At 34.6% G+C, this 22,119-nt stretch overlaps 3 protein-coding genes across 7 annotated transcripts in view; 2 read left to right on the plus strand and 1 right to left on the minus strand.

The window, feature by feature from the left end:
- Positions 1-63: 63 nt before the first annotated feature.
- Aux (cyclin-G-associated kinase) lies at positions 64-5,410 on the minus strand. The gene is made up of 7 exons (XM_076380833.1): positions 5,187-5,410; positions 4,089-4,150; positions 3,417-4,002; positions 2,573-3,357; positions 1,764-2,489; positions 594-1,700; positions 64-519 (listed from the first exon to the last, which is right to left on the minus strand). The coding sequence occupies exons 1-7, from the start codon at positions 5,308-5,310 to the stop codon at positions 412-414; spliced, it is 3,498 nt and encodes a 1,165-aa protein (XP_076236948.1). The 5' UTR covers positions 5,311-5,410; the 3' UTR covers positions 64-411.
- A 1,255-nt stretch (positions 5,411-6,665) lies between these two features.
- On the plus strand, positions 6,666-10,184 carry Atg7 (Autophagy-related 7). Of its 4 annotated transcripts, none has more exons than XM_076380837.1 (9): positions 6,666-6,720; positions 7,045-7,270; positions 7,368-7,830; positions 7,902-8,218; positions 8,299-8,599; positions 8,662-9,009; positions 9,088-9,203; positions 9,287-9,581; positions 9,673-10,184. In XM_076380837.1, the coding sequence occupies exons 2-9, from the start codon at positions 7,074-7,076 to the stop codon at positions 9,736-9,738; spliced, it is 2,103 nt and encodes a 700-aa protein (XP_076236952.1). In that variant the 5' UTR covers positions 6,666-6,720; positions 7,045-7,073; the 3' UTR covers positions 9,739-10,184. The 4 variants fall into 4 exon arrangements, with proteins under 4 accessions (XP_076236952.1, XP_076236951.1, XP_076236949.1 ...); XM_076380836.1 differs by lacking the exon at positions 6,666-6,720 and adding an exon at positions 6,767-6,860; XM_076380834.1 differs by lacking the exon at positions 6,666-6,720 and adding an exon at positions 6,792-6,946.
- Positions 10,185-17,474: 7,290 nt separating this feature from the next.
- LOC143180841 (uncharacterized) overlaps positions 17,475-22,119 on the plus strand; it is a 41,909-nt gene continuing 37,264 nt past the window's right edge. Inside the window, exons 1-2 of one of the 2 annotated variants that reach the window (XM_076380841.1) lie at positions 17,475-17,734; positions 19,771-20,071. In XM_076380841.1, coding sequence (XP_076236956.1) covers positions 20,014-20,071 — 58 coding nt within the window. In that variant the 5' untranslated portion in view covers positions 17,475-17,734; positions 19,771-20,013. The remainder of the gene's footprint in view (positions 17,735-19,770; positions 20,072-22,119) is intronic. The other variant, XM_076380840.1, reaches the window with a different exon arrangement.

Here is a 22,119-nt window from a genome sequence, read left to right on the forward strand (position 1 = left end):
AAAATAAATAATTTTTCATTACATTACTAAGGGTGCAAGGTAAAGGTGATAATTTGAACACTATTTGGCCAGAAAATATCTTTATATATTTTGAATCTTTCTTAATTTACATTTGCCTTATATACATATATGTTATGCCGCAATACGCTTAATACATTAAATGATCTTACAAGGCTTTATATGATAAAGATGCATATACACAGGTAGATATCCATTCAAATGCAGCTTCAACATTTCGCCTCTGCTATGAGTCTGTTATTTTGTCGCTACAGCTAAGAGAACATAGCTGGAATGTAACACGGAGTTTATCTTACAATTACATATAATATTCTCGGGTCTTTCCACTAGGAACTACCTTTAAATCGTGGACATAGATCTTTTACTCTCTGTAACAAATAACAGTTACCAAAATTAACTAAATAAATTTTGTTGCGATGCATCATTTTCGAACGTGCTCCAAGCGTTATTAAGTTCCATAAAAATCAATTTCGCTATATTCTCATTGGGCGTTCCTGCTTGCTATAAAAAAAGAGAAACGTGTAAAAATATCATTCAAACTGATATGTATTAACATTATACATGCAATTGCACACCTTATCCGGATGCACGGCCAAGCAGGCTTTCCTGTACGCTTTCTTAACATCAGCAGCCGTAACTAATTGATGCATCTCGCATCGTTGCCATCTTTCAGCTTCCGGCCATAAAACGGTATGCATTGAACATAAGAGAGCACGTAAATTTCCTTTTTTACCCTCCGTCCACTCAGCTATTTTCAAGCGATCTGGATCCATAGTTTTCGCAGCTTCAACTTTCCTCATTTGATTTATTGTCTTCGGACTATCCTTCTCTGCTTTTTTAAAGAAGTTGTATCCCTGACTACCAAGTAAATCCTCGAAAGCGTCACCGCTTGATTTAGTTGACTTATTGCCAGATGCACCGCTATCTGCAGCATTAGTCTCGCTAGTTACATTGGGTTTGTGCGCATTAGGACTTGAGTGAATTGGTGTACTCGCCGGTGCAGGGCTAGCAGATTGTGGAGTATTAGAATTTCTTGGGGTTCCATTCCAACTGGACGTTAGCCCAGCCCCCATAGAACTTGCAAGATTTGCGAACGGATCTTTGTTCTGCGCTCCAAAGTTTGGAACACTCGAGTTTCGTGGAAAGTTCTCCTCGGCGTTCGGAGATTTTGCAGCGTTCGGTTTCATATTTTGCATACCCCCCAAAAAATTATTTGTGGAATTTCCAGCCAAAGGATCGAATAGAAAATCGTTAACTTCTTGTTTAACGGTAGTGGGTTGACTTTGATTAAAGAAGTTATTCATATTTAGATTATTATAAGTGTTATCGTTTTTACTGGTAGGCTGATCATGTCCGAACAATAGATCATTTTGGACAGGATCACTTACGATGGGTACCGTGTTTTTTGTTTCCTGTTGAGTAAAAACACCAAAACCTCCCAAGAGATCATTTTCGTTCTGACTAGAGTTAGAAAATATATCTAATTCTGGATTCGCTATAGATTGTGGAGTATTTAAGGTACTGGATTCTGGCATTCCCAAATTTAATAAATCGGCCTCTTGCATTTTAGTTTCCTCTTTCTTTTCTTCCTCTATGTTATCTACTTGCTGAGACACTTCTTGTTGTACATTAATGTTGCTCAGTACTTCGGTCGAGGATGCAGCTGCTGCTTCTATTTGAACCTAATACATGTAAAATAAATATTAAAGATATTGTACCAACTGTTTAAATTTTTTATGGCTTACCACTTCAGGCTTGGCACTTCTAAAGTTTTCTAATGTTTCTTCCATTTCTAAAGTTGAACCAAATAACGGGTCGGGCGTTGATTTCGACGAAGATGGTTCTGCTTCCCATGGTGCTGGTACTCTAACTAATTTTGAATTTTCTTCAGCTACCATAATGTTTAAAACAACGCGAAATTTACCGCCAATTTCAGGCGCATCGTCTAGATCTTTCTTATCGAATGTTAAAGCGGTGTCAGATAATGATATATAACCCGTATGAAAGTGTAAAGATGCAATTTTGATACCGATCACGCGTCCAAGTTGTTGACGGGCATGGAATATCACTATAGTAACGTCTCCGCGAACTGTCGCGTTTCCTAAAATCAAAGGGACCTTTCCTTCCATCATACCGAATAGTCTCATCTCCTCGTATTCTGGTCGTTTAGTAGAGAATACCAGTGCACCGTTACTATAGATATCAATATACGGTCGACAACCGTCCTTTGCTCTAGTAAATAAAGGTACGGGTTGTATAACTAAAGAGCGAAGTGCCAGTGGTTTAGTATGTGGATGTACACCACTACTTAACATGCTCATGTAGTTAATACTACGCAATTCTGAAGGTTGCAACTGAGGTGGCTGACAACGTCTAGTTGTAAATAACGCTATCGCCTCTTCCGGAGTAGACAATGCTCTGGCGTAAATCAGCAAAGTGCATGCAACTGTAGCGCTTGCTCGATATCCATCCTATAAATAAAGACAAATATGTATTCGTTTGATCGAGTATACGTGTTATATATTTATAATTTATTTAGATGAAATATACTTACTGTGCAATATAACACTACAATGTGATTAAAATCAGCGTTCAAGTAACGATAAATATCCTGACAAATTTGATACAATGCAGACAGCAGTGGAGCATTCGAATCCGATGAGGCGTACGCGAATGAACAATCAATATGTCTACCAGGAAGCCTAGATACATTTGGTCGACCACGAGACAAATTGTATAACTGGATACGAGCCGGAGGCGGATGTCGAGCCTGAAGGAAAGCTCTGACATCCTCCACGTGATTAGCCCGATAAGCAGATTCTATTCCATCCGCTGGATATGGCATTATTAATATACGAGACGTTAAGTAACTTGCATCTAATTCAGTTCTGGCCATGCTTTGTTGCACAGAGTGCATCACTTTACTCGAAGTGTCCTTTAAGTTACGTAGAATATTACCAGCACCACCTTTTAAAGAACTAAATAGGCCTGTTGGTTGAGCTACTGGAATTTTCGTGACAGCTGTTTGGACCGGCGCAGGTCTCGGAGGTGGTATATTTACTGGTGGAATTGGTCGTGGCGGAGGAGTAGGTGTGCTAGGCGGTGGAGCAGGTCTAGGAGGTGGTGGTGTCTTAGCTACGATTTCTATTTTCGGGGGTTCTCTGGGATCAAAATTGTTCGACTCTGCGATTGCTGCAAGACGTTCCAATATCATAGATGTTGTAAGTCTTTTAACTGGTGATACTTCTAAGCATCCTTTTACTATATCATGAAGACAAGATAAACGGGGATTGGCTGCAAGTGGCGGGAATTTTCCATTAACGATTGCAAGCTTATTACCTGAAAACACAGTTAGATCAATAAATTTGTCACTACTTATTCCATATTTAATTACATACCTTCAGGAAACGGATGTTTCAGTGTTACTAAAGAATAGAAGATGCACCCAAGTGCCCAGCAGTCAACCGGGAGGCCAATAGGCTCATTGTTCCATGTATCCATCATTTCGGGTGCACGGTACATAGGTGTGGTATATTTTGCCATTTGATCTTCTAAGGTAGCACGTTTTTGAGCATTCCATGTTGGATTTGGTACAATCTGTTGAGTTGAAGCACTTCCAAAGTCACAAAGTTTAATTAAACCATCGCTTCCGACTAAAAAATTTTCCAATTTTATGTCTCGATGTACAAGAGGGTCTGGTTGTTGAGTGTGCATATGATGGACAGCTCTTGTTGCTTGATAGGCTACTTTACATATTTGGGGTAAAGTCAAGGAATTTGATGATAAATTTCTTAAAACATCAGCTACTGTGCCACCTGGGCAATATTCTGTTACCAATAAATATTCATATCCCTTACGATCTTCACGTTCTAAACGTTGAGCATACAAATATTGAATTATATTTGGATGACTTGATAGCCTTTTTAAAGTTTCTATCTCTTGTATAATGCTTTTGTTAGTTTCTTCGTCAACAGCAATGAGTCTCTGCAAATATGTAATATATACTAGGCAATGTTTTAATGTTACTGTATACGTATTTATACATATAGTAGGGACGTAATGTTGTTCACCTTAAGTGCATACTCTTTTCCTGTATTAATATCTTCTACTGCAAATACCAAAGCCCAACCACCTATTAACCAAATGTTTGACATATATTATCTAAACATTAACAACAATGAATGTCTTTAAAATAATTAAATATTTCTATTAAAAAATGAAAATAAAATTTATATACATATGAAAATTCCCAAATAAAAGAATATTGTACGGAATTGTGAAGTATTTAATGTTTTAGATATACAATTAAATGTTACATTAAACTCACTACTAAAACAAAGTTTATAGCTACTACACCAATTACTTTTAAGTTTAACAATGACATATAATATGTATGATTTTATACTTTTAATTATATAGTAAATGTTACCATTATTAAAATAATACATTACTTTTTGATAATCAAATAATTAATAATATATTTAATGTACATGAGTCTCAAAATTGCAATGGATTTATGATTTATATATCTTCAACACTAGAACTACTAAGATCAATGTATCTGTATTTTTATTAAAGTACCAAAAAACAGCTTTCTAAAAAAATTCATAAATCACAGACATAATGTATATTTATACATTTCCTTATCTTTATTCAGCATTAATAAAAAAAAACACTTTCATAGAATAAAATGTATGTAAAGAATAAGCATACAGGTTATTTTTACTCCCCTGGTAGTTTCTGTGTTAAAAATAGTAGTAATTGACTTTTTGTGTCACATTCAAAAATTTGTTAAAACACGAATTAAATTTGCATGTTGCATATTCCTAATAAAATTGAATATTATAGAACATTATTATGGAAAAATTAATTTGCTAGTCAGTGTTTACTAACACGTTTTGTTATTTTTCATGCATTTTATCAAGATATTAAAGTCATACCATTTATTCTACATCATCTCATACAGTTGAATGTCAAAACACATTTGACACATGTCAAAAGGCTGGTCCACATTATTAGAATGATGTACGAAATTATTTTACGTTGTCACTAAGATATTGTTATAAACAAGAAATACACGACGATAAAGGACTGATTGTGTCGAGAGAGAGCTTTATTTGAATGAAATCAAATAGTAGCCAGATATAGTAAGATGGAACGAAACTTACCCTCGGCAAGTAGCCTAGTCACGCGTAGTTTCACATTGTTGATTTCTAATATTTGTCCAACGTATTCGTTCGTGTTCGCAGCTCCATTCAAGTATCCCAAAGCAGATTTTAAGTAATCCGACATATTTATTTAAAAATATCCCTTAGAACCCCCGAAAAGCGTTTACCTACGATTACAATGCAGACAGCCGATGCTGTCCGGCCATACTATCCTCATGACGTCACCGTCAGTGCTGTACATACATCTAGATTCTAGATAGATATATACATACATGTGAGGTTCACGCATTATTTCAAGCAATTTTAATTTTCTCTATTTTATTACAAAATATATACATATAGTTACACAAATGAAAATCATTTTAATAATTCTGTAATAATGAAACCATAATCTATAGTTGTTATGGCAAAGAAATAATTGTGATTACACGAATTTCAACACAGCACCGAATATTGGAGATATATCTTCTGAATATTTCCTACAAGATTGAAAACATTGCAGGCAATGTTCTAGAGGTGTAACAACAATGACTCTATGTCTGCTTGTCCGAATATTTCAGTAAGTTTGTAGCAATGATTCTGCAACTTTTCGAGCAATTATGCTATGAAATCTTGGAGACATTCAAGCAAGATTTGAAAAATACCTATATCACGTAGGATTCTTACAGAGGCGAAACTCCGGTCTTCGGCGTTTCTAAAGTCCCAATTTTTAGGGTATATGCGTATCTATGGTGTACAGACCTGAATGTAGCTGCAGTAAATTGAGGGACTAGTCAGATTGTGGAACTAGGATGTAGAAACGTGAAAACAGCTACGTAATGTGTGGCTACTGAATGAAGCTACGTAAATACGATTTGACATAGGTAGGATTCATCATTTAAAATTTCCACAGTTTCCAATCTACATCAAAGACTGTAATGAAATTAAAGTGTGTGAAACTAAAGAAATTATCATTTTCGTTATTGTAAATGTACTTGAAAGAGAACAATATCTGTTTCCAAGCTTTTGTTATGACCTGCAAATTACTTTCACGTTGTAAAAATTATAAACGAATTTTTATTGCAAGTTGGCCAGTATTCTTAGACCTTTCCTCCTTAAGGTATGAAATGTGTGTTTTGACAATATAAATGCATGGTTGTACGTATAATGTATGATTGTAGCCGCATCGACAATCTTTACGTTTTTCTTACACAGCACCATTAAATAAGAGAGAGGAAGATAGTGTTAGTGCGGCCGGCTAGAATCCTTTTTTAAGTTGTCCATACTTCTACAATGTGCAGTAAAAACTCTACGTTTAAAATTTCAAACGATAATACTTTGGAAATGTAAACATATATAGTTTACAACGTGTTGACCTTATCTATAGATTTCAAATTAAATTAATAGAATGTAAAGCTTACACTTGCACAATAAACGTAATTGTATAATATAATACATTGTGACAATAACAATTGTTGACATAATTTCATTGCTTTATATATATGTATGGGAATGAAAGGGAATTGGAGTGGGAGTTTATGTAAACATTTTAACAGTAAGTACTTTCACCTTCGTTTTGAACGATAAATAATTTTTATTAATTCACGTTGAATTTGCGCATGCGTGTTTAGTTATGTATGACAAATGTCGCAATTTAGCAATAAAGCACGATAACAAAATTATTGTTTCTCTCGTGTAAGTTTGCTTTATATAAAATTGCCATTAGTTCGGTACTTATTCGTGATTAATAAACGATCTCTATAGGTTACTAAGATAAGAAGGCAGGTTGATCATTTGAAATTTTAATGAACAGATGTTACGTGTTCCGTTCCACCTCCGGTTATACAGCGGTTTGTTTTTAATATTCAATTACTTTTAGATCCGATATTGTTTGTCTGAGGTTCAACGATGTCTCAGTTCGTGAAATTTACGAAACTTCGATCTACTACGGATCACACGTTTTGGGCAAAATTTGCAGAATTAAAGATAGACAAGTTCAAACTAGATGAGAAAGCAGTGATCAATTTATGGGGTACTTACAGTCTTCAGCCTTTGAATGAAGAGCATACCAATCCATTGGTATTAGATTTCACATCATTCAATGAGTAAGCTAATATATCAGTACTGTAGAGATAATTAAATTTGTTTTTCTTAAGTAAAACAAGTACTTGTTGGAATTAACTCCACATAGGTAATTTTTAGAGATATAGAAACAATTCATCAGAATTCTTCTGTAACTTGTTGTGGAAAGATGATCAATACAAATACTTATGAAGCATTTCGACAAACGAATCCTGAAACATTTATTGACACATTAGGAAAAGATATTATGGATAATATTGTAAACGGATCTAGTTTGCAAGAACCTTGGAGATTATCATTGTTCTTAGTTTTAGCATATTCTGATTTAAAGAAATATAGATTTCATTATTGGATTGCGCATCCTACTTCTTTAAAATTACCTGAACTGTATTATGAAGAACCTCCAAAAGCAGTTCAAAATGAATTTGTAGACAATCATTTGGAAGACTTATCTAATGGCTTTCTTCACTTGGACAGTAGATCAAAAAATTACTTTACAGTTTTGATATCTTGTGAAAATAAAATGAGTATTGTTGATTTGGCAACAGGAGTAACCATAATTAAAACAAATGATATGTTACAGGTAGGAAATATATTTTTGTATCATAATATGTATCATATAGGTCATTTTATGTATTCTATCTATTTATTTAGGAATACAATGAAATATACTTTGCATTTTATGATCCATGTACAAGTTCTGAACCAGGATGGCCTCTACGTAATCTTTTATGTTTATTATTTTGGCACTGTTCTACGTATTGTTTCCAAAAAACTATTAAAGTTATATCTATAAGAGGAATTAAGACACAAAAGAGTATTGTTTTTAAGCTTAAATCTAAGGACTGTGAAAATCAGGAAGAGGCACGAAATGCTTTAGTAAAATGTCATCTAGTTGGCTGGGAAAACAATACAAATGGTAAACTGGGGCCCAATATTGCAGATTTATCAGATACTATGGATCCAGCCAAGTAAACTTTTTGAAAACATAAATTAAATATGAATTCTATTTATTTGAAAATTTTTAATGTTTACACTTACCATTTATCAGGTTATCAGACAGAGCAGTAAACTTAAATTTAAAGTTAATGAAATGGCGTCTTGTTCCAAATTTAGATTTAAATAAAATTAGTAACCTTAAGTGCCTTATATTGGGTGCTGGAACTTTGGGTTGTTCAGTGGCTAGAGTACTTCTGGGTTGGGGAGTGAACAACATAACTTTTGTAGATGCCTCTAATGTTTCTCACAGTAATACTGTAAGACAAAGTTTATATAACCATCAAGATGCCATAAAGCATAAAAAAAAGGCATATGCAGCTAGAGATGCTCTACTCAATATAAGACCAAGCATTGTGAGTATTTAAATGTTCATTATTTTACGTTTATCTAATTATTAATTACAAGTATAATACAGAACGCAGAAGGTGTAGTCCTGCACATTCCAATGCCAGGTCATGTTGTTAGTAAAAGTATGTTGGAGTCGACAAAACAGTCACTAGAAAAATTGGAGGAGCTCATTAAAAAAAGCGATGTAGTTTTCTTTTTACTGGATTCTCGAGAAGCTAGATGGTTGCCGACTGTATTATGTGCAGCAATGAATAAAATTGCTATTAATGCTGCTTTAGGTTTTGATTCATTTACGGTACAAAGACATGGTACACGCAATGCTTCTACTCCATCTTCTCCAGATTTAGATGTGAAAAATCCCTCTGGCTTAGACCTTGGTTGTTATTTCTGTAATGATGTAACGCAACCTGGAAATGTACGTTTATCGGAAAGTCAAATAATTTTGTTTCTTATCATTCAACTTATTTTTAATTACAATTATTTTGCTTCATAGTCGCAAACTGATAGAACATTAGATCAACAATGCACTGTTAGCAGACCAGGTTTATCGCAAATCGCCGCAGGATTGGCGGTAGAATTGTTGATAGCTTTGTTACAGCATCCTCAAGGGTAAATAAGATCTTTAAAAATTTCATAAGATTTGTATCGTTTATTCGATTTCCTAATATTTATTAAAGCTTTATAATTAATAGCATCGAGGCAGGAGCATTGATGGGAAATAACAGAGATAATATTAGTCCAAACAACAGCAAATTAATCGGTTTATTGGGAGGTGTGCCCCACACCATACGTGGGTCTCTCTGGAATTATGATATGCAGCTAACAATAACACACAGATTCACATCCTGTACAGCATGTTCTGTGCCTATTATCACAGAGTATAAAAATTGCGGTCTGTCATTTGTACTTAACGCGTGCAATATTCCAAACTATTTAGAAAAACTATCAGGCTTAGAGCAAATACTCAAAAGACCTGATTTGGATGAGGTATGTATTTATTATACCTGTAATACATATTGAAATATTTAATAGTTAGTTTTAATAGATGCCAGCGTCATTCTAATTCTTCTGATTTTAGCTATGCTACGCTTTGGATAATTTAAGCGATGACAACGATAATGATCAGTCAAAGGTTATACTTTAAAAGCTTATCAATCTATTTGTACATTTTTATCATGGACGAAAGTGTCTTTGTTACATATGTAGCTAAAATGAAGTTTACACACTGGATAATTGGATAACTGTGTTCAATAGTATCAGTATTTAAAGACGTATACAATTAAATTTTAATATTCATGCGAAAATATACATTAAGACGAATTTGAAAATGCCAAATATACTTCGACGCATCCAAACTGTATTTGTAATAGTTCTCGAGTACTATTTGTTTTAATTTTTTAACGTAAGATTAGAGTTTGACATAAACGAATACCGTTGTAATTTATAATTGTGATTTGAAGATATGATTTTTAAGCAGAAACTTTTATGCAGATACGCCAACAAAGTAATATAAGCAATTATAACCAATGTTTTGATCTCGTTTTTATAACTCGAATAACCTAAGTGAAATAAAAATAAAGAAATATTACAGAAAAAATATTCTCGTTAAATATAATTTTGGTCAATTTCTTGATGTACCGATTCCTCACCGATTTTGATGATTTTTAAATATGTTATAAAGGAGGTGATTTTGAATAACCTTTTTCTTTGCATATAATAGGCCTTAATGTCCAAAATATTTGCAAAAAATTTATGTACTAACAGTTAAATTATACTCTATACATATGTATATGTTATTGATAGCGTATGCATAAGTCCAATGCCTCCACTTATCTATTGCTTCTATGAACACCTTGCGGTTGCCGGCAGGTAGCTTATATAACGGGTAAACTAAAAGATTAAACTTGGCCAATTTCAATGATGAATTTCAACGAAATATTCATTCTAAATTTTCCATAATCTTTCCATATGTGTCAATGCCCCTATACATATAAATGCTACGTAACATGGGAGTCACAAGTTTTGTAATTTTTGTTACATGTACAAAATATAACCGTTACGTAACACAGTGGTCACAATGTTCTGCAACTTTTGATATATGTACAAAATAGAAAGTGAGCACAATGCCCTGTAACTTTTGTTATCTACATAGAACATAGTAGTAACATAACTCATGAACAGATTTGAAAAGTCATCTCAAAGTTACACGAAGCACATAATTTTACGTAACTTGTTTCTATAAATATTACGGAATGTAAATGTCGTAGGAATCAAATATATAATTTATTAAATTTATGACATTTATCATATTTATTAAAAACATTTTCAAAAAATCATATACATATACATAAATGCAATACAAACATGTAAATAGATTTTTTTTACTTTCTCACATAAAATACTTCGGCATTAATTACTCTAAAGCTCTAATCTTTTCACATGTATGACGCATGACTGGAGAATAGGTAAAAGTGAAATTCTAAATTTCTATTTTGTAGTATAAGGTGTAATAACGTGCGATTTGAACTGCGATAGCGTAACAGCCAAAACAGAACTTTCGTAAGAATAAAATTAACAATCAAACTTATGATTAGTAAAAATAATAAAAGGTATTTACATATTGAATTTATCAGGCTTTTATAGTAATATCTTTTACTAATAGTATATTTACATTATTATGTAAAAAATTTTTTTAGATAAAGTCCTAGATACATTTGAAAACTTTAGAGAAGTAGATTTTGATATAGACAAGGTTAGAAATGGTTCCACTTAGGACGATAACGGAAAACAAAATTTGAAACGAAACAAAAATAGGTTAAATTAAGTATGATATCTGACAATATATAAAAAACAACTCTGTACATTGTACAAAATAAAACATAATGGTTTAATGAAAAGAATTCAAATATATTTTATTTATTCAAACAAATATCCTATAAACGCTAATTATATAAGTAATTATTTATATATGTAATAATAAGGTTAGTGCTATTACTCTGGGGCTCTGGGGTTACATCAAATATACCTAGCAAATATGACTCACATTTATGTAGCCTGAGGTATCTGGTGCGACACACAATAGGTTAATGAAGCGGACATTTTTACCCTTATATTATCTTTATATGATCCTAAAGTTATATAACTAAAATAATCTGGTTACGTAACAGTTACGTTTTTGTGCTATAGGGGTATATTATAAATATATAAATACTATATTACACATACGTGGTATTTATATTATATACAAGATATTATAATAAGAAAGTATGTACATGCATATATATTTTACAAAAGTTCTGTTTTGGCTGTTACGCTGTCACAGTTCAAATTGCACGTTACTGCACTTTACCACAAAATGGACATAATTAGAGTTCCACTTTCCGCTACTCTCCAGTCATGCGTCATGCATGTAAAAAGATTCGAGTTTTAGAGTAATTAATGCTGAAGGATTTTATGTGAGAAAGTAGAACAAATCTGTTTACGTTTGTGTATTATGTACATAAAGGATGAGGCACCTAAAACAGGCCAGCTAAATACTTCGCTTGTTTGTAATAATAGAAAAAAAAGTGTGAACAGTTGTTTTATTTCGAGCATATAATGTGATGTCAATCATTTTTTTTTTCGTAGATGGAGGCGTAGAGGAGATATAAGGGTCAAACTTGTTTTTTTGAAAGGAATGATATAGTTTTTTACTTATATTCTGATAGAGCCTTTTAAGACGAATACAGTGATCTGAAAATGAGTCATTCAAGGTTACACAAGGTCAACTGTAAAATCTTACTAAGTTACTTATTGGTGTATATATTGCTACAAGTGTTCAAATTTATGACTCTGTACATCGATGTATTTACTAAAGCGTATCAATACGGAAAACACTATACGCCAAATTTCATTTGCAAGCTCTTCTTATACCCTCCATCATGTATTCTCTGGTTGTTGGTATTTTGTTGTACACTTGCTGCTTCAACTTTCCCCACAAATAAAAATTCATAGCTGTTAGATCTGGGAAACGTACGAGCCACCAATTATTCCCCGAACAACCAATCCAACAATCTCTAAATATCCTGCTTAACACTGGAGTAACAGTCCGTGTAGAATGAGCAGGACATCCATTTTGCTGGTACCACATTGTCGTATATTTAATGGAACACCTTCTAATAATAGTGGTAAAATTTCTGTTAAAATCTGGACATACTTGCGACTATTTAATACCCCGTCGATAAAAGAAGGATTAAATGTTTTATTATCAAGTTTATCAACCAAGGTTTTTACCTGTCCATTTCTCTCAACCAATGTGAATTTTCTGTTGACTAATAGCGCATATTACGAAGAATTATTTGTTCATGGGTTGTAAATGTAGCTTTGTCAGTAATAAGATTTTTGAGAATAAACATATCGTCTTGTAGTATTCGTAATGCCCATTCACAGAATTGTGCACGGTTTTGAAAATCATTACCATGTAACTCTTGATGCAGTGACATATGTATGGTAGGAATGAAGTATTCGCAAAGTACTACTGTTACAGTAGCTAAAATGTTCGTTGCGGTTCCGTTATCAGTTGTTTTCTTGACTTGATTACATTTTTTATTATCCACGCTTCGTGTTTTTTGAAAAGTCTTTATTATGTTTGAGAAAACAGAATTTGAGGGATAAATACGATCGGGAAATCGTTCCGCATACAAATGCACTGATTTTCTCATAATTGGACGATACTCGCCATAAATGAAAATCATATCGACTTTTTTCACTTTCGTGTAACGCATATCACAAGGATGTACTTTGATTAATCGATACGTTCAAACTAGTATGTACAGATAATGCTATGTATGATTCAATGTTTATTACATTCGGTGATACGCTTGAACGATTACAAGAGCGATATCAAAAAGACACTATCAAGCAGAAAAGATGTGTGATTTGAACATAAAAGTGTCTTAAAACAACCCATTTTCTGTCATAGTTGCCCTTGTGAAATCTTGAATTACCTTCGTTTATTGGTAATTTTATTCGTTTTGAAAGGCTCTTTCAGAATATAAATAAAAAACTATATCATTCCATTTAAAAAAACAAGTTTGGCCTTTATATCTTCTCTACGCCTCTATCTACAAAAAAAATGATTGACGTCACATTATATACCCCTCGAAATCAAACAACTTTTGTCTGACACTTTTTTGCTTATTATTACAAGTAAGCGAATTAGACAGGTGGCCTGTTTTAGGTGCTTCACTCTGTACATGTATATCATTTTTTGAAAATGTTTCTAATAAATGTTATAAATGTGATAAATTTAATAAATTATATATTTAATCCTTGCGACATCTACGTTTTGTAACATTTACGTTTAAAATAATATGTATATGTGTGAAAAAGTTACGTAAAAGTACATGTTTTGTGTGACATTTGAAATCTCTTTTTCAATCTGTTCATGAGTTATGTTACTGCTACGTTCTCTGTACATAACAAAAGTTACAGAATATTGTGACCATTATCTTACATAGCGGTTATATTTTGTACATGTAACGAAAGTTACAGAACTTGTGACTTCTATGTTACATAGTACTTACATATTGTGCTGTGGGGGTAAAAAGATATATCACCTACAATGGAAGACCGATCAATAACACTAACGTGTTAGGACAAACAGCGAATTGTTCTGTACATTACAAGCACATTCGCTGAATTATTAAATAACAGAAATCGAATTACAAAATACAGAAATCAAAATTAGTAAGAAAACAACTCAAAAATCACTTCAAAAAGCTCATCTTAAAGCGAATGAGAAAAGCCTATGATGCCGAAAAGAAATATGAAAACTCAATTGATTTTCACTAAGAAGTACAGGAACTATAGTCTGTTTCCGATTAGAAATATATTATCTAATTCAATGAAATAAAAATTGTAATTAGATATTTGTAAGACTGGATTCGAAAAGGGAAATTTCTTTGTCTGCCTCACATTGAAACATTCAGAGTGATCTCTAATGTAATAATGATACATTTATGTACTACATACATATGAACTTACATACACGGTGCACATAACTGATAGTGCTTACAAGGGAGATAGTGATTATTCTACAAGAAAATATAAGTCGAAAATATAGACTGAAATTTTTTAGTATCATGCTTCATTTTCGTGACAATTGACTGAACTTTAGCGGGACAAAAGTATACCGATGTACATATAGCTTTAGGCATTGAGGGATTAATGGAGAGAGGGAAATATTTTTAGCCTATAAGAGAAAAAATCAATATGAACCTGCACACGATCAATATTATTGACAATAATATTGTTAATTCAATTTGATCGTAATTTTGTCAACCCACTTCAATCTAAGCACTTGAGTTACAAATTATTAAAATTTCGTGTATATTTAATCCTCATTCTTTCAATATATGTAAATCTAACACGTTCAATAATATTGTCAATACGTTTTGATATTGACAATATTACTGATCATGTGCAGGCCCTCAATGATCAGACCTGGTCAGACTGTAAGTCTTCTTAGACCCTGTATTTTCATACACTCATACTTATCTATCGAATATAAATATTTCTCGAAAATAAAGCTTGATAACAAATAATTTTATTCTACATTTTCGACTTAATTGGCACATAGAATCACTATCTTCCCATTTGTACCACCAGTTCTGGAACACCTTGTATAATAGCAAATCGAATTGGGTCATTCAAAAGATTGATGGAATAATAAATCAATATATATGTATGTAAAGATATTTTGAATGAACATTTGCCATGATGTAGCTAAATTGTGCCGTCTTCCGAAAAGAAAATTATTTTTCCTGTAGGCGACTCAGGTATTTTCTGCTTTATACTAGCTCGTACAGAGTAGTTATGTACATGTTTTCATTTTGTGTAATCACAAAATCGTAGAGAAACCATCTCATAGTAGAGAAATGACTTATTTCACGGACTGGATGAAACCGATTTAACTATAATTTATTTATTTTCGTTTAATGTATTTACTATGCGAAAAATTAATTACAAGCATAAAAGATAATGTAAATAAATAATTGATCTAAATTTCATATATGAGGCGTTTGGAGTAGTAAGAACGAACAATTTTGTAGAAAATTGTTACCTTCTCGACCGGTATTATATAATAGAAGGAAAGTATTGTGATGGGTCAAACTTTGACCCTCTCGGGTTTTTATATTTCTCGATGTTTTGAGGTCTCCTCAGTCCAAAAAAGCCAGAAATCGGTGACTACATTTTTTATGTGTGGATGTGCGCGTGTGTGTGTGTGTGGATGGTTCGTGTGTACTTGATTGTACATCTCTGGACTGGCTTCTCGGAATTTCACTACAATTTTTATGGTGGTTTCTGTATATGGGGCATTGATGCCATTAAAGTTGCAAAAGTCATCGGGGGGGGGGGGGGGGGGGGGGGGGGGGGGGGGGGTTGAGATAGATATAGAAAATATATCTATATAATATAGGATATAGAAAGGGATATAGAAAATATTATAATCATACTTGTACACAGTATTGCTCCTTTAATTAAATTACAATTTCAGCAAAAACACGTTTAGTGTGAAGATATTCACCAAGAGTGAATATTGTGAATATTCACCAAAATGCAATCTTCGGACAGTAAGCTAACCGCTCAATGTCGGAAAAATAATGCAACCGGTTGTCAATTTTTTATTTTATGAAATTGATTTATGGCAACCAACACAGGTATGCAAAATATGGTAACAACAATATAGTTATGCTTTGTAGACTTTACGCTTTTTTCCAATATAAATTGAAATTTTATAGAAAAAGAAAAATTCTTTTGAGCATTTAGAGTCCAAGCAATAGAAGCGAACCCATCACTCTGACAGAGCTGACCGTTCCAGGCAAATCCATTGTTATAGTAATCATCTTCTTTAAATAAAGGGTAGAGGGAATATTTCAATTTTATACCTATCTTGTATCACAGTTGTAATTGTTAACATATAAAAAAGGAATAACTGATTAAGTTCGCTCTTATGAAAAATGTTTAAAATGCGTTTTTTTTAAACAAGCCTTTGTTGCCTTCGCCTTTATTGCTTAAAACGCTTCGTATGTTATAATCGAAGAAAATATTTTAGTTATTGAAAACTTCTTTGTGTTTCCTACAACGATAAGCAAAGAATTGGTAATAGGTATTAATTTTTAATACCTTACGTTTTATTCAATGGAAACATGACAATATGTACATATGATTAATTCAGTCATTACTGAATCAGTTATCAATAGGATTCTTTTAGTAAATTTTGCATTACATTAAAAAATTTAGATATTTGGAGTATATTCTACCGATTAGTATAAAAAGATCTATGCGACTACTACATTATTGGAACAAATCTCTTGAAGCACGCTGGTACGTATGTATACACATGGATGCAGGAAGGTACGGTCAAATCAATTACTCTTACTCAATAAGCTGGATGTACATACGTACGCTTTAGTTTTTCTTAAATTATACAAATTGTAAATTATACAAGGTATATAAGATACAACATATATTTTTGGGGATAAATATTCCCTAGGAAAGTTCCTATTTTCAGTCTGTTATCTTTGATTTCTTTAAATATCTTAAATGAATACATTTGTAAAATAAAGTACAATTATTTTATTTTGCGTTAAAAAAATTTCTCCCGTAAGAGATTAATAGACAATACATATTGTTCCTTGATAATGAAATCTTAAAATTTGCCGCCTTCCATTTCTCAACTGAAACAGTCTTGAATAGAGGGCACTGTACTAGGTACAAACCAATGTCCCTACTGCTACGCCTCTGGACGCATACGTAGTCGAAGAAGACCAACAAGGGCTCGGTAAGGAGTAAGGACAGAGAAAGAGAGAGCGTATTTACACAGAGAACGTGTGGCGTACAGGACGGTTAGCAGTTTTGCCTGTAGAGCGCGTTGGAACAACCGAATACCATGCATTCCAGTGTAATGTTCGAGGTAGTAGGGGAAGCGAGGCTACTTCTCGTGTCAAACAGGCCGTGTTCTGCGTGTCCGCCCGCATACCATTAGATTTTCATCGTTTTCAATGAAAATACGTGTCCCGTTTCGAGTCGAGATGCTAGAAAACATCGCTGTAGATGTTTGATCGCGTGTTCGCGGGGCTGTCATCGCGGGACGCTCGGTGAGTAAAGACGCGTGTGCAGCGAAGGAAAAAAACCGTTCGATTTTACCTCGAGGAATGCGTACTTCGTTCCTCATTTTTTCCTCTCTTTTTTTTTTCACGCTACGCCGCATTCCTCTATCGATTCTTGCGGCAACGAACGTGCGGCATACAGCGAAATGCCCTCTCCATCCGCTCGTTCGCCGGGAAAAGTGTTCTCGTTTCGTCGTCGATGAAATTCCACTGGTGGCACTCGGTCGAAAAATTGAACGATTCGCTCCTCCCTGGCCCGGCGACGTTTTACAGTTTCTCGTTCGTAACGCTTCGCGCCCGCAGGAAGCATTTCTTCACTTCTCACGGCCCAATCTCACGTTCGTCCGCGCCTCTAACTTGGGCGCGATCTCGTTACGCGATATCAAAACGTTCAACATTTCGTTGATTCATCGCTTTCAACGAATTCCAGTGGCGAGACGCAACCGCGATAATTTGTAATCCTCTCCACGGAATAGTCAACTGCGCGTACGGTTTGAACAAACAAATTCAGCCAATGTATGACCGTAAATATCGTTTGCTTGCTTTAATGCATTTTGATTTCGGTCGATTCAAATTGTAATTTAACGCGTGTTATACTCGATCAAAAATAAGAGGCTCTGTTTTTGGTTATAACGCTAATTTTTTTCTAATTAGTGGTAGTTCGTGAAAGATTGAAGATTTTAATATAGGGTTTCAATAGTGAATGGTTAATGACTGGTTTACGCAATAGTTAGTGTTTTCAAATAGGGTTTTCTTAATGAACGAATGTTCCTGTTAAATTCGAACTCTACTAAGATGTGTTTCTGGAGTACATATCTTGCTTTGCTTTCACTTTTTTATTACATGAATATTCTGTTATTTACGTTGTAATTACGAACTTATCTTTTCTGCTCATTTAATTTAGTTAAAATAAACACTAAGTTGTATTAAAAAATCAATACTTTACTTACATATTTTTTTTGTATGTTTTAATACAAATGAAAGAGTAAATGAAGACTAATAAGCTAGGGTGTAGACATAAAAGTATTTCTTTGATAATTCCCTAGATTTTATATTATGAATTGAGTAAACTAGTAGATTATAGAAGAGCATTAATTTTCTCCGTTGCAATTGTTCAGCTAGTCATAGAAGAAAAGATCGAGTCACATAGTCACAAACGTTTTGTGGATAATCATCACGAAAGGGTGGCATTAACGAACTCCAAGAGTGGGAAATTGCGAAGAGATGGGCGGCAAGAGGGATCAAATTAACGAATGTTTATATCATTGAGATAACATTGCGATGTCGTGCGATCGACATTGATTGCGTCGAAGTTTGGAAAGGGGCAGGAACGGCTACACGATGTAAAGACAAGAAGGATCGGGAGTGATGAACTCGAAACGTCGTAGAGTATCCATACAACTGTTCTTCAAATTACCACCATTATCGAAATTAATTATTTTTACAATAATTTTAACTTTATTAATAATTGTAGCTCAAATTTACTCTATGAATGCAACTTAAAATAGTTAAGATTCCAGGTAAATCGCTTTACCTGGAATTCATATACTTTAAGTCTTAGAGACATCTAAAATTTTCAAAATTGTCCAACTTTATCAACTACAAAGTTTTCTCGATATAGTCTCACTCGCGAGTCTACAGCATGGAACACTTTTCGGTATCCCCCTTTGGTCTCACCAACAACTGAGTGACAGTGCACGAAAATAATTTAATAACGAAGAAATGCTGTAATACCGGAAACGTGTCGGAAACTATTTGCTCGAGAATCATTTGAAAAGGCGTAGTATCGAGCCTATCGCTGAAGAGCAGTAACGGTGGGTGGAGTGGGATCACCGAAGGCACGCTCTTGGGGGGGGGGGGGGGGGGGGGGGGGGGGATGTGGGGACTCGCGAAGCAACGAAGAGGGTGGGTGGGATGAGGTGAGGAAAGAAGCGAGAGGCGGGCCTCTGGTGAGGGGTCCGCATTCCACAGACAATGTCACGTTTTTTAATCCCCCCGTTTTACTTTATTTGTGCTGGCTTCAGCCGCGAGGAAGGCCCCCAAACAGTTAAGTTCGACTTCTGTCCCTAGAGAGCAGACTTCTACAACGGTGTGCCGGGTTTCCATCGATTTCTCACAGATCCTCAGGCCCCTGGTGAACACTTGGTCGACGAACAGCTACTCTAGGATTCCCATCGACCACGAACAAGTCCTGATCTCCAAGTGCTAAGGGTACGACTGCTGAAGGAAATCACGAAAGGCGTTCGAAGGAACCCATCGTCCAGGAGATGTCTGCTGTTGAGAGCGCCTTGGATGTCCTCTCCAGAGCGGCAACAATGGTGCAAGGTCAGTTTACAATGCGGAATTGATTCGCGATCTATCGGAAGGGGACACGATGCTCGGCATCCGCGATGTTAATTAGTACGACCCCCCCAAGTACGGTTATTTCTGTTGGAAGAATTTGCTTGTTGTGCAATGATTGAGAATCGCACAGAGGATTTATGTAAGAAGAGGAACGCTCCTGTAATATTTCGGCCCAGTTACCAAGCCCGCATTCCTACGAAATGCCAATTTCACGTCGAATTAGATAACATTATGCGGTGTTTATTTTAGATGCCTCGGCCGCTCTTCCGACACTTGCTTGTTGGCAGTTCACTTGTAGTATCCTCTTCCTTCCTATCACGCGTGAGTTTGTCTAGCTCAAACCAAACTGCGCGCACGTGACTTCTTTCAAGTCATTAATGCGATATCCCGACAATCCTGTCTTTCTTTCTTTTCTGGCTTTAGCACCGCTGTTGTTTCTTTTCGCGAAGAATTGAGTCACAAGTGCATCGAGAGTTCTTCAGAATTGAAAAATAGAAAATTTGATTCTCATAGTACCGTAAAATGATCGCTGACGACCGTGTAATATACGATAATGCGATACACATAATCACCCGTAAACAATGAGTTCTGTCCGTTGGGCCTGCCGACCGGATTCGATAGGTTTCGTGAAGCTACAGCCACAGTGGCGCATTAAATTGGCTAATGATTGCGTCTCGTCCTCCAGAAATGCTGCTGCGTGGGGATTCGGAGAAGTTGCGGGTCACGTATCGTTGAAATTCTTTAGATATACTTAAAGCTTTGTTTATCTGTCGATCGAATCACTGGAACGCGAGCGATAAAGCACGCAGATAAATTTGTATGTTAGGTCTTCGGTATGTGGCTTTCGCAGGGATGAACGATATTTGTAACCCTGTTTTTCTTTTTTCCTTTTTTTGTGAAAGGGTTGTACAGGGTGATTTTCTCGCTAGTGGACTTAAAAGCGGTGCCACCACCTAAACATCATAGCAGAGACTGTTTCTCTATATGGTTAGCTATTGAATATGTCATCGACGACGACGGCTACTGCCACGAAGATGTTGTGTGCGTATATATGTGACCTGTAAAGTTTCAAGTTCTAAACATCAAAGAAACGGAAGACATCGTTGCGAAATATTTTGCGTTTTCAACAAGAAAATTGGTTTAAGAATTAATGCTTATCTTTGTCCAAATTCTTCTTACATTAAATGTAGAAATGACCCCCCTCCAATGTGTATGCATTTTTCAGTCTGTTTCTTTAGGTTTTCAAAAATAAGAACCAAAGTCTCTTCATAAATGTTCTCTATTTCTATTAGTACGATCGACGGCTTGCAATTTGAAGACAAGAGGATAGAATAGCCGGTATGAATTTATTAGAAAAGTGACCATCGCTGACTAATGAAGTCCTCGTAGACAAAAAGTAACCCTCGAGTAAGACAAGAAATTCTCTTGATTAATTGCTCTTACAGTAGGGTTTTAAGTTTAACAAAATAATTTTTCAAATTGAAAGAGAAAAAGCGGATTAAAAAATGCATACTTAAATGCATGTTTAATGTAAGAAGAATTTGAAAGAGGTAAGCATTCATTCTTGAATAATTTTTTCGGTTAGAAATGCAAAACATTTTGCGGCGATTTCTTCCGTTTCTTTGATGCTTAGAATTTGAAACTTTATAGGTCACATGCACACAACGTCTTCGCTGCAATAGCAATCGTCGTCGATGATACATGCAACAGCTTATCGAGTAAAGGGACAGGGTCTCTGTTATGATGTTTAGGCAGTACGGCGGCACCGCTTTTGAGTCCACAAGCGAAAAAATCACCCGGTATAAGACTGGTGTAGGGTAAGAGTTCCAATTCTTGTGTACTGACCGATTATTATGTTACCCCTTTTGTTTCCACTTATAATAAGTTGTAGCAGTTTAACCATGCTACATTTAATTATGCGTGAAATTGGAGAAGGGTGGAGATGGAAGCCAGTAATCCGTCAACACACAGTAATTGACACTCCTTCCCTATACAATCCATGTAATATCATTGACTTTACTTTATTAGGG

Source organism: Calliopsis andreniformis, chromosome 6 (assembly GCF_051401765.1).
Source record: "Calliopsis andreniformis isolate RMS-2024a chromosome 6, iyCalAndr_principal, whole genome shotgun sequence".
NCBI lineage: Eukaryota > Metazoa > Arthropoda > Insecta > Hymenoptera > Andrenidae > Calliopsis > Calliopsis andreniformis.

Bases quoted from the DNA above. Each gene is read 5' to 3' on its own strand.
- Atg7 (XM_076380837.1), top strand. From the start codon at position 7,074: ATGTCTCAGTTCGTGAAATTTACGAAACTTCGATCTACTACGGATCAC. The intron at 7,831-7,901 runs GTAGGAAATATA...CTATTTATTTAG, and splicing joins AAACAAATGATATGTTACAG to GAATACAATGAAATATACTT. The intron at 9,582-9,672 runs GTATGTATTTAT...TTCTGATTTTAG, and splicing joins AAAGACCTGATTTGGATGAG to CTATGCTACGCTTTGGATAA.
- Aux (XM_076380833.1), bottom strand. From the start codon at position 5,310: ATGTCGGATTACTTAAAATCTGCTTTGGGATACTTGAATGGAGCTGCG. The intron at 4,003-4,088 runs GTGAACAACATT...ACATATTTGCAG, and splicing joins GAAAAGAGTATGCACTTAAG to AGACTCATTGCTGTTGACGA. The intron at 2,490-2,572 runs GTAAGTATATTT...CTTTATTTATAG, and splicing joins TTGTAGTGTTATATTGCACA to GATGGATATCGAGCAAGCGC.